We start from the raw sequence: 11,895 nt of genomic DNA on the forward strand, positions 1-11,895 counted from the left end.
GCACAGCCAGAGATCAGAACTTGGTCCGCTTCTTAAACACATGGAGTGGTGAGGGGTTTCCCAAACAGCATATGAGTGTCTACAAGAAAAGGTGAAGCTGGGCCACACATAGGACATGACACATGGAGGGGTCAATCAAGGCTCATTCCTTGCAAGTAAGAATTCAGACACGTGCAGACAAAGCATGTGTGCTTCCTCTCCTCAGAAACCACCTTAACCCAAGTTTGAATCATGAGGAAATCTTCGAAGAAAGGTAATTGAAGATACAAACTTTAAAAGAGTAGGAATGTTTTCAACTGAGTCACAAAGCTCTCGCCAGAAGCATCCAACCCAAGGTGGAGGTCAGATACTCCATGCCGACCTATGGGCATGAGCCTTCCTGCCAGGGAGGTAATGGCGACAAAGGGCTGGAGGTGTCATCCATCTCCCAGAGCCAGGCCCGGTCCTCACTGGCTTCCTTGTGGCCAGGCTGAGCTCTGCTCATGCTGGCCCTTAAGTTTAAGCTGCCAAAGAAAAGAAAACATGGGTATTGGGACTGAGCAGGCGCCTACATTCTTGCCTTTTTGTAGGCAAAGGTAATCTCTCTTGGATGACTATGGCTGCACCAAGTAAAAATCTAAAATAAAATACTTTAAATCAAACTTATGAGATTTTAAACTGTAAATGCCTTGGTCTTTCCCTGGCTTTATATGGGGACAACAAGTGTCTTTAGGCTTTCGTGACTGTAATCTCTCTGTATAAAAGGGAGAAGGTATTCCCTCCCCTGCCCCCATTCCTTCAAGCAATGTGAAGGGAGGATAAAGAAGAATCAAAGAAAAATTTACCACATCAACCAAATCAGTGCCAAGATAAACTTTCTCCTAAGACGTCAATGTTTGCATCCATATAAAACCACCAAATGCTTGAGGGTTTCAACTATACGGTCTCCAGGAACAAATTCAAATGCACACAGCAACTTCAGCTCTCTTCAAGTTTGGCACAAACTATGAAAGCCATTATGCCACCAGAAAATTGAGAAACACTAAGATTGACTCAGCCTGAAAATACCACAAACCAAACTGACATAGGTCCATATTGGAACTGTTAAAAATGCAAAAATATGCTTCTTTCAATTTGCAAAAAAAAAGTCCTTTTAAGCTTCTCAAATCTAGATTGTCTTGTTTGTACACAGAGGCAGCATAAGAAAAACGCAGGTGAATTTACATTCACCTAAACACTCATATACCCTTCATAACTTACCCACCACCACACTGCTGTAGGTGACGAAATATATGACTGTATCATACCAATCAGAGAGCCTACCTGGCCACTTCCGGTTATAGTGGGAGCAAATTAAATAGGAAGACACATATTTACAAAAGCCATGGGAGAGCCTCATGGCAAAGATATTAAATAGTTACAAGGACATAAATAATTTCAAAAGTTCTAACACTAAGATGCAAATGAACTCATAAGTTGCTCTGTGGCACAAGGTGTCATCACTTTTTATCATCTACCAGCATTTACGGTTTCCACGGGCTTCAGAACCCTTTCTTGCAGCTGACGATACGTCCTCAGGAGGCCAATAGGCTCTTTTCCACCAGATGATAAACTGGTTTTATTGAAGTGACTTGGGAAAACTTGGGCAGCAATCCTGCCCGAATGGTATTTCTTTTCTTCAATCTCACTTCAAAGGCGGCTTTTTATTGAGGCCAAGTAACATGATTCCCAGCAGATTTCCGATAAAGTTCAGGGTGGTCCTTCCAAGTGGGCCCCATTTAATGCAAGCCTGAGTCTTTGTGACTCTTTTTTAAAATGGAACTCACGGAGAGAGATAAGTCTAATTTTGACTATGTGTATACACTCAACAAATGCAAAATAAATATATAAAATGAACAGATAAAATCCAGATGTCAGAATCTCCTCAAAAATCACTACATGTAATAGGTTCGAAGTTTGTGAAGCACAATTTGTCCTGCCTCCCAATAGACGTGCGAAGAGGGCTCAATCAGACCTTCTGGGCGATGCGCCCGGCTGTGACCAGGCTTGGCTGCCCTCTAGGGGAGCAGAGGGAGGTGAGTTACCACCAGACCAGCTGGGTCCGCACCACAGCCATGGGCCCTGAAGCAGACAAGGGGCTTGGACATGTGACCTGGGCCACTGCCTCAGAAAGGAACTGCAGCAGAACTGAGTGTACTGGACGTTCAGTTCAGGGAGCTAACCCCGAACCCCAAGCCTTCAGAGACAGCAGAGTAGCATTTCCTATAGAGTCCCCAGCCTAGCAGTGTCACCTGACCTATTTCTCAGCACTGCTCTTTTACGAAGAAAGCAATGCCACCATGCATAGATGGATACTTTCTCACACGTGCTCTCCTCCTGCCACCTTCAAAGATATATTCATAATCACATTCTCTCTCTCTACACAGTACCCTGCTAAAACTGTGATCATTCACTAGCACAAGATCCTAGGGATTGTCCACGTTACTGCAAAATCTTCCCACCAGCAGTGTTTTTTCCTTGGTGAGGGCTAATCGCAAAATATTAGAGCTAGAATGAGGTTTGTAAACATTAAAAACAGTTCAAAGAGTGAAAACCTGACAAGTTAAAACAATTTTTCCATAAAAGAGACAATGTCTCTAACAGGAAAAAAACAAAAAAATTACAGCATCATAGGGGCTCGTTTAACTCATTCACCACAATAATCTTCACTTTATCAAGAATCAATCAAAACCTAACATAACTAGAATTTTCCCCAACAACTTCCAAGATTGATGTTCATAGTTTTGATCCTGAGGCACAAAAAGCTTCAATTCGTGCCTTCTGAAATATCAGTGAAAGGATGTGTCATGGTACAAATTCAAGTATTTTCAAATCCTAGACAAGTCTACTCAGAATCACTTTAGAACTCTTCTCAGGCATTTGAAAATTAGCACGCATTTCTAAAACAGAGGTGTACCCCTACCTGTGGTCCACAAGACAGCAAATTGGCAAGCGTTCTGGCTGGTGGAATGGACTGTATTTCTTTCCTGGCTTTTACCTGAGAAGGTAAAATTACAGAAAATCTGCAATTCAGCCTCAAAGTATTAAGGGTAGATAGGAAAGTGGAAAGCAAGACGGTCTCCATATTCCTGGAGAATCTGGGATTCAGGGAGGTGATTCATTTGAGGAAGAATCAAGTGATTTCTCAGTAGGGTGGAAAACGAAAGGCGACCCCTCCTGCATGTCAGCAGTCCTGTGGAGCTGTCTCAAGAGGACACCAGCTTTTCCCATCCCCACAAAGTCCAGACCCAGCAAAGAGATCCACCAGCATCGCCAAGACCCTCAGTGCCACACGTGGCTTCCCAGGCCCGTGCTGGCTGTCTCGAGGCCCTGGACATGGAAGACGAGCAGCAGGGAAGGATCCCAGCAGCAAGACCAAGCGCTCACCTGGAGCACACGCTGAGGGCTGCCAGGGGTCACTGTGGGCTGACCGTTCCAAACCTGGACCTCCATTTCTTGATTTTTTTTTCCTTCTTCTAGCAGCCCTCATTTAATCCAAAGTCTTGACTTGTTACAAATACATATCACAGGGTGACTCTGAGTCAGATGGGAAGCCTGTACTCAAGGACAATGAAGACCTAAAGTGGACACGGCAGCCTGGGAGGCCAGCTGCTTCCATGGCCACCAAATGCTGGAGAATCCGTAGGCCTCTCCCACCCACCTCTGTCTGAACGGCTGGGTATGGGGGCTCCCTGCCTCCCATACCTGCCAACAAGGCCACTCTGAAAACCCTTTCCCAAAATGAACTTTTACCAAAGAGGACAAAATTCAGCTTAATCACATGAAAATCTGACGTGATGAGGGAAAGAAAACTTGATTGAAAGGATGGGCACGAGGACGAGAGGGAGAAGGACTCTGGCAGGTCCTCATGTGTCCAGACGCTGGATCTCTGGGCGACCGTCCACGTCTCTGGACTCCGTGCGGGCTCGGATGTAGTCATTGGCGCTCTGCTGGTGGATGCTGACTCTCCATTTCTGCACTGCCAGGAATGTGTTCACTGCATACACTGCAGTTGCCAGGAAGCCAAATATCTATAAGAAACAGGCACGGTCTTCAGGCACTTCAGCAGTCTATAGGGTGTCTAACAGCTGCCCTGTCAGTGCCATAGCCAAGTCTTTAGTCATATGACCCACGTAAGTCCTGCCTGACCTGAAGACAGCCTGAGGTTTCCTTCAAAGCATTTTGGATCTATTTTTTTTTTTAACCACAAAAATGTCTCTTTTACAGCACCGGAATGGGCACCGGTCTCAAATGAGAAAATACATGTAGACAAATACCATGTAGACAGAAAACCAGGGTCTCATATGTGAGCCCAACTCAAGCCATAAGACCTGATGTTCCAAATCACAGCCCCCGAGCCCTACCCGCTGTCCAACTGCTCTTACCTGGACGGCTCCAAGTGGGCAGCTCCAGGATGAGAAGCAGCAGAGTTTGACTTATTTTTAATAACTGATAAATCTACTGAGTGACTCTGGGAGAGCAGCTACTTTAATATATTTTTTATAAACCTTTTAATCCCCCCAATTACAAAAGTGCTACACACTCTTTATAATCGCAGAACAACACAGAAATGCAGAGTGCAGAGAGTGAAGGTCTCACATCATCTGGTTCCCACCACACCCACCACAGCATTCCACCTTAAAGAGCAAGAGTGTCATCTGACTGCTAAATGGTGCCAAGGCTGTGTTCATCTTCATTAAGACCCCCACACCTCACTGACAGACGGACATCCAGGGCTCTCTTGGAAACAGACTGAAACAGGGGTTCTCAAACCCAATCGTGCAACTTAATCAGCTGGAGGGCTTGTTAAAATACATTTCTGATTCGGTGGCTCTGGGGAGCCTGAGAATGGCATTTCTAACAGGTTCCTGAGTGATGCTGAGGGGGCTGTTCCAGGAACCATACTTTTGAGAACCATAGCACTGAAGGAACTGGGATTTCCATTGGTCCCAATATCATTGGCAAAGAAGTAGGACATATGCTCTGAACACAGCAACAGAGGAGAGCAAGTCACAAAAAGTATACAAATCAGCCCATGTTTTAACCACTTGCGTTCACTTACCACGGCAGCAATTTCTGCTCCAGATTTGTGGTTTAAAGCAGCCAGGACGATCGAAGCAATAAAGAAAAAGAAAGTGCTGAGTCCAGTGTTGACCAAATCCTGATGAAAAAAGATAAAATAAAATCACTTGAAAAGAATCATTTCATGCTTTGCCTTAAAAGCCATTGAAGAACTTTCAAAATGAGAAGCACAATACCCAGCCTCTCTGATGGCTCCATATTTTAGTCTCGATGGCCCAGGGGTGTTGGTCATACAAAAGAAGGCAAAGATGGCAACAGTTTATGATGATACTTGATAAATTACCACAGCCAAATCTACATTTTAAGCAACCATGCTACCATTTCTTAATGACATTCTTTGAGAACCCCAAACTGCTAACACATCAAGGACATGCACACTAATTACTATTTAGAGGTTCTATTGTCATCTTTCAAAAACTCATTCAATCATCCTGGCATGGACAAAGCTCTCCAAGAGCCCAGAATGTACTGAAACTGGTGAAATCCCCTCCAACATCCCCTCATTCGTGACATTTCCAGAGCAATTTTCAGACCTAGGGAACAAACTTCACCAGACCTCACACTCTTTTTTATGTAGTCTTTCAAGCCTCTGTCGTTAAAGCCTAAAGGATTTGCTCCTAAGCTTCTTGCAAAGCAAATCAGGTTACATATCCAATGCTTCAAAGATTTAACTCCTGTATTACTTGTCAAGAGGAACACAGCACAGTGATTAAAAGTCACAGCCAGACTTGGGTCCTGACCAACCATGACCTTGGACAAGGCACTTCGCTTCTCTACATCTTATGTGAAAATACACCCCCTTCTCCTAGAGTTTCTTAAGAATTAAGTGACAACACATGTAAAGAGCCGATCATTGTGCCTGGCCTGTAGTTAGCGTTTCCTGTACATTTATGGTTACTTCTGTTATTACTACTTTGGCATCAGGCCCCACCAGCCTGGGTTGTTATACCTGAGTGCCTCTGTGATCTTCCAGGGGAAGAAAATGCAGGCAAAATCCTAAACTGCTTCAGTACCCTGTTGACTGGACAATCAGCACCAGGTAGGTCCCCCCAGCTGGTCTGGCTTCGAGGTCCATTTCTGATTTTTAAAGATGCAAAAAAGGCAATGTTCGCATCATAACAGTACTGAGCCTGTGCAGCAGGAACCCCAACACACTGGCCAGTGCTCTGTACGGGCTCATGGGAGCAGCAAAGTCCTGACTTCGAAACTGTTCAGAGATGTCTGCCAGCAGGAATAGCTTTCAGCTATGACCAAGGTGTGAGGCCTGGGCAAATTTTTCACAAATGCAAACCAAGAAGTGTTTAGTTACACTCAGCTCTGGGTAAGGTGCTACAAGGATAAAGAGGAATATAAAATGTACTTTCCAAACCAGACTGTTCACAAATAGAGAAAATGGCTTATCATACAATGCTGAAGCCAAAAGTCAAACAAAATAGTATGCATATTAATGGTGATTATGTAAAAATATATATGTGGTAAAGACCTGATAAGTAGCAGAAGTTTTGAAGAGGTTCATGTTATTTGTCTACAAATTCCACATCTGGAAATTTATCTTAATATATTATCCTAGTGCAAAAAGGTCTAAGTATAAGGATGTTCACCGTTATATTATTTTAAATAGCAAAAAACTGGAAGCAAACAAAAATGCTCAAGAATAGGGGCTCTGTTAAATAAAATGGCATTTCCATAAAAGAACACTATAAGGTCATTAAAAGTAATGATACAATTATGTAACACAGAAGATAATCAAGGTAATTTAAATCAAAAAGCATGACTTTAATGGTTCCACTTTTTTCTACTCACACAACACACATTGCATATGTGAAAGACAGTCTAGAGAAAATGAGTTTTTACTTAAGTGTTACAAGTGGTGACCCTGGATGGGTTCAGTTACATATGAATTTTTAACAGCTTTATTGAGATGTAATTCATATACCATATAATACATCTAATTAAAGCATACAATTAAATTATCACAATCTAATTTTAGGACATTTTCAGCACCTCAAAAAGAAACCTCATACTCATTAGCAGTTAATTCTTCATCCATCCCCTACTCCCAGGCAACCACCAGTTTGCTTTCTGTCTCTATGGAAACCTATTGTGACTGGCTTCTCCCACTTGGTATAATAGTCCTAAGGTTCATTCATATTGTAGCATATAACAATACTTCGTTCCTTCTTAACACTGAATAATATTTCATGTACGGATACAACACATTTTTTTTATTCATCGGTTTATGGACATTTCAATTGTTTCTACTTTTTCATTTATAAATAATGCTACTATGACCTTACAAGCTTTTCTGTAGACATACATTTTCATCTCTTGAATCATCATGATTTTTTCCTATTTCATTATCTATATCTTCCAGTTTTTCTATAATAAACACTTACTAGTTGCACAGTTTAAAAAGCTTAAAACTGAAAATGAATGAATGAATGAATGAATGAATGAATGGCTTGAAGCTGGAGTGCTGCAAAAGTTAATCAGCATCGACTACTTGGGTTCCACGGCCATGAAATAAAATCAAGGCTAGAGATTCACCCTTCGTGTTAAGCGGCACACACAGGCATGCCCTCAGACGTGGATTTTGGGGTGGCGGTTAGTCAACATTGGTGCTTCATTGTTTTTTAATACTTTTAATAGACATGTACTCTATCGCCACATGCTTTCCAGTTTGCCACGGTCGTCCCCACTCCCTGCAGTCTCACGCCCAGCCACCTTACGTTTCCTGTCTGGCCCCTAACGCACCCAAGGCTGCAGCCCTCCTTACACTGGGAGATGAAGAGGAAGGCTGCCCTCACATACACATGCTTTCAGGTCTCTCCTTCAGTAACACACCAGCAAGTACAGGTGTGAGCCCAAGAAACTCTGACAACAGATCAAGGGGATCTGGCCTAGAGGGCAATAACTCGAGGCCTATGGGCCATATCTGGCCCACAGATATGTTTGACTTGTACAGTGTTCAAAACAAATTTGAATAAGCCAACATTTAAACACCAGAAGCCTGCACATAAAAACTAACTTCTAAGAAAAGTAAAACAAAACAAAACCCAACTTCCAGCTGCTCTTGAAAATGTGTTCCAGGGGGTCTCACGACACGAAACCACAATTGTCTGGGGCCAAGTAGGAGGACCACCTTCTCCGCCTCCCCATCCCGAGTCCATCTTCTCACTCACCCATTTACACCACGTGCCCAGACCCCAGCAGGCCCTGCGTCTGTAACCCTGCTCCAGGCCCAGAGAATGGCCACCGACGGCATGCCCCATGCTTCCGTTCTCTGTGCCCGGCAACCACCCGTTCATCCCTCAAGGCCAAACTGGAATCTGGCCTTTTCTCGGACCCACTCCAGGCCCCCTGCCTGAGGAATCCACTCCCTCCTCGCCTGTGTTCTCCCAGGCCTTACACTAAACTGGATCATAAGAGCACACATACCACAGTAGAGCAGCGTGCACCTACCAACCCTGTACTTTCAGTTCCCAAAACCTGGCACAAAGCAGGTGTTTGAGCAATGCTTGTGGAAACGATCACAGACGAGGCATTTATAAACAGGTCCAGTCCTGGGCTGTCACAGCAACTGCTCCCAAACCCCTGGGTACTGTGGCTGGCTCTAGTCTTAGCTCTACACACAGCCAAAAGGAAGTTTACAACACTGTGCACTGACTTGTGCCCAAATGGTCCCAGTATCAAAGGGACAATCATAATACTGATGACAGTGGTGGCTACCATCTATGGAGAGCCTACTGCGCCAACCATATAACTCCAGCAACTCAGTGAATCCTAATCAAATTTTTATCCAAAATACCTATAAGGCGGAACACATTATTTTCGTCCACTTTTAAAAATATGGAAACTGAATCCCAGAGAAGATGAGTGTTGTATAACGAAAAATATATAATTGGTCCCTGTCCCTGTTCCTTAGAACTTCTGGAGTGATAAGACTTCTTTTGTCATTCATATCAAGGCCCTTTCCACCCACCCAGAGTTTATGCTAATGAGGTGACTCTCTGGAGTCCCCAGATAGTTTCAGGATCCGGGCTGGTTACCAGAAAAACCAACCAGGTGATTAGAGGGTTGGAACTTTTAGCTCTACCACCTCCAACTTCTAGGGACCAGGGAGAGGGGCTGAGGATTGAGCTCAGTCTCCAAATGGCTAATGATTGAATCAATCATGCCTACATAGTGAAATCTCCATAAAAACCCTGAATTACGGGGTCTAGGGAGTTTCTGAGTTGGTGACTACATCCACGTGCTAGGAGGGTGTTTGCACCTCAACTACATGGGATAGTGGCTCCAGCACTTGAGACTTTGTGACCCTGCCCTGTGCATCTCCGCTTCCATTTGGCTGTTTCATGGTTGTATCCTTTATAACGAACCCATAATCGTAAGTAAAGCACTTTCCTGAGTTCTGTGAGTTGTTCTAGAGAATTATCGAACCTCAGGAGGTGGGGTGTGGGAACTCCACATCTGCAGCTGGCCAGACAGAAGTGCAGGTCACCTGGGAACCCCATCTGTGGCTGATATCTGAACTGAACTGTTAGACACCCACTTGGTGTTAGAAAATTAGGAAATTTCTTGGTATGAAAACTTATGCATATTCAGTGTCACAAAAAACCCCAGCACATTTGGTCTTAAAAGTGGTGTCAGAAAACACCACACAATGAATCATGGCCAAAGCCTCAGGGCTCTGCAAGTGACTGTTCTGGGTGACTTCAGACTGTTCTCAATGCGCCACAGCACCGGCCTGGGTTCTCAGATAGGAAGGGATCTGTGGGGGGAGTAAGGGCCACCGAGGCCACTGAAAAGAAATACCAAGGAAGAAAAAGAAAAACCAGGAGAATGTGGTGTCACAGGAGGCAAGAGCATAGAGGATGGCAGAAGGACTGAGCGTTCTGTAGCAGGTTCCCCCTGAAATGTTTAGTGGGGGAGGAATGAAGAATAATCAGAGGATCCAGGAACATGGAGACCCCCAGTGTTCCTGACCAGAGGATTTTCAAAGATATAAAGTCATAGACTAGGGAGAAGGGCAGTAGCTGTGTTTGGGAAGGGGTATTGACACTATCCTATCTCTGGCCCCAGGTGGTAGCTACACAGTCTTTATCATTCTTCATTAAATTATACATTAACTTTTACAAAATTTTCTGAATATGCTGTATTTGACGATAAACAGTGAGAAAAGAGGGATTAGGAGGTAGGGAAATAGAGAAGGCATGTGCAGATCCCCCTTCCTCTTTACAGATGTTTGGATGAGCAGGCCTTGATGGGCTCTGAGTGCCAGCCGAGGAAGGCTTTCAGTGGTCTGAAGGGGATGGAAGAGAGGCATGAGGTGGAGGAGGAGGCAGGTGGTACTGATCAAGGTAAACACAGGTGGAACACATGGGTGTGTGAGCTCCTATTATACAGAGAAAAACAAATATTGCAGAATAAGTTCCATAGACTCATCAAAAAAAAAAATTACATTACCATAATCTTTCTGAGTGCTTCAAATTATGCTTGTACAAAATATATACTTTGTATCAACCTCCTTATTTACCATTTTTCATGCATATTTGTGTCAACCTAAGCTCCTGAAATAACCCATTTTTTCTAAATCCATACCAATCACATCCTGTTTCACTCATCAGCAGGCTCTGTTGGGGACAAAAATACTCTAACCACCTTGTTAGAGAAACAATACATCGAAAGCCAACCCTCTGTAGTGACTTGATGAGCTGGGATCAACCCTGAAGAACTCACTTTTGCTGCTCTCCCAGAGAACAGATGATCTGAGCACTCTTCAATAAATACCATCTCTTCAAGTTCATGTAACTCACATACACTTTTGCTGGATAAGTGTACACCTTCATCTGCTCTAAAGGGTAGAAATTCTGGAAAGGATCCCAAGGGACAGGAAAGTATTCTCAAGTGACACAGTACCACCTAACCATTTGCCCTAGCCAACACCAGCCAGAAGACAAGGATGGACATTCATTGACCAGTAAAAAAGATGCACTTTGATATGACCAGATGGTGTGGTAGCCAACAACCGAAAAGTCTTTCACGATTAAATAGAAAAATCAGAATTCCAGAAAGATCACTAAATAGGTATTTTGGAGGATAAAGGCCAGGATGGATTAGTAAGAAATATGAAGTATAAAGTCTTTTAACAGATTTATGGCTGTCAAATAAGCAGATAAGACAGAATTAAGGGAGTTGAATCAAACCTGGTAGAAGTCTATAAGAGAATGATACAGTTGGTAGACAACAGGGGCCTTTTACTTATGCTAAAATTACTACTTATCAGACTGGAACCAGTGCCCACTGGTGTGAGGTACCTTTATACATATTATCTCATTTCATTTTTAAAACTGCCCTATAAGAAAATATTATCATCTCCATTTTACCAGTGGTGGGTCTTTACCAACATGAGGCTCTAAGTGGCTTTCCCAAGGATCACCACACAGCCCCTAAGACCCACCTTGGACTTGAAGCCAGACAGGTCTGTCCGATTCAAAGGCCCTGGTCTTAACCTTCCCAGAAGCTGCTTTTTTTGTCAAATAAGTCTTCTGATAGGATTCACTCACAACCCAGCCCCACTCTTCCCTCAACAACTATTGATCGAGAAGGCCTTAGAAACAGGAATCTGGGATACCAGTGAACCTTGACCCTGTGGAGCCTGCATATTGGTTGGGGGAGGTTGGTAAGGTTCTCTTATACGATCTACCACACTATCAATTTAGATCACAACTCTGTAAACATTTTCTTATACTTTATCTTAAAAACGGTTGAGATATTAAAGCCTTTCACAAAAAC

The 11,895-nt window shown here is 43.5% G+C and overlaps 1 protein-coding gene across 1 annotated transcript in view; it reads right to left on the reverse strand.

Moving 5' to 3' along the window:
- Positions 1–3,618: 3,618 nt before the first annotated feature.
- The window catches only part of CMTM4 (CKLF like MARVEL transmembrane domain containing 4), a 52,999-nt gene continuing 44,722 nt past the window's right edge, over positions 3,619–11,895 (reverse strand). Inside the window, exons 3-4 of the mRNA XM_011380414.2 lie at positions 5,081–5,179; positions 3,619–4,049 (exon numbers count right to left, since the gene is read on the reverse strand). Coding sequence (XP_011378716.2) covers positions 3,885–4,049; positions 5,081–5,179 — 264 coding nt within the window. The 3' untranslated portion in view covers positions 3,619–3,884. The remainder of the gene's footprint in view (positions 4,050–5,080; positions 5,180–11,895) is intronic.

This window comes from Pteropus vampyrus, unplaced genomic scaffold (genome assembly GCF_000151845.1).
Source record: "Pteropus vampyrus isolate Shadow unplaced genomic scaffold, Pvam_2.0 Scaffold394, whole genome shotgun sequence".
NCBI classification, from domain to species: domain Eukaryota; kingdom Metazoa; phylum Chordata; class Mammalia; order Chiroptera; family Pteropodidae; genus Pteropus; species Pteropus vampyrus.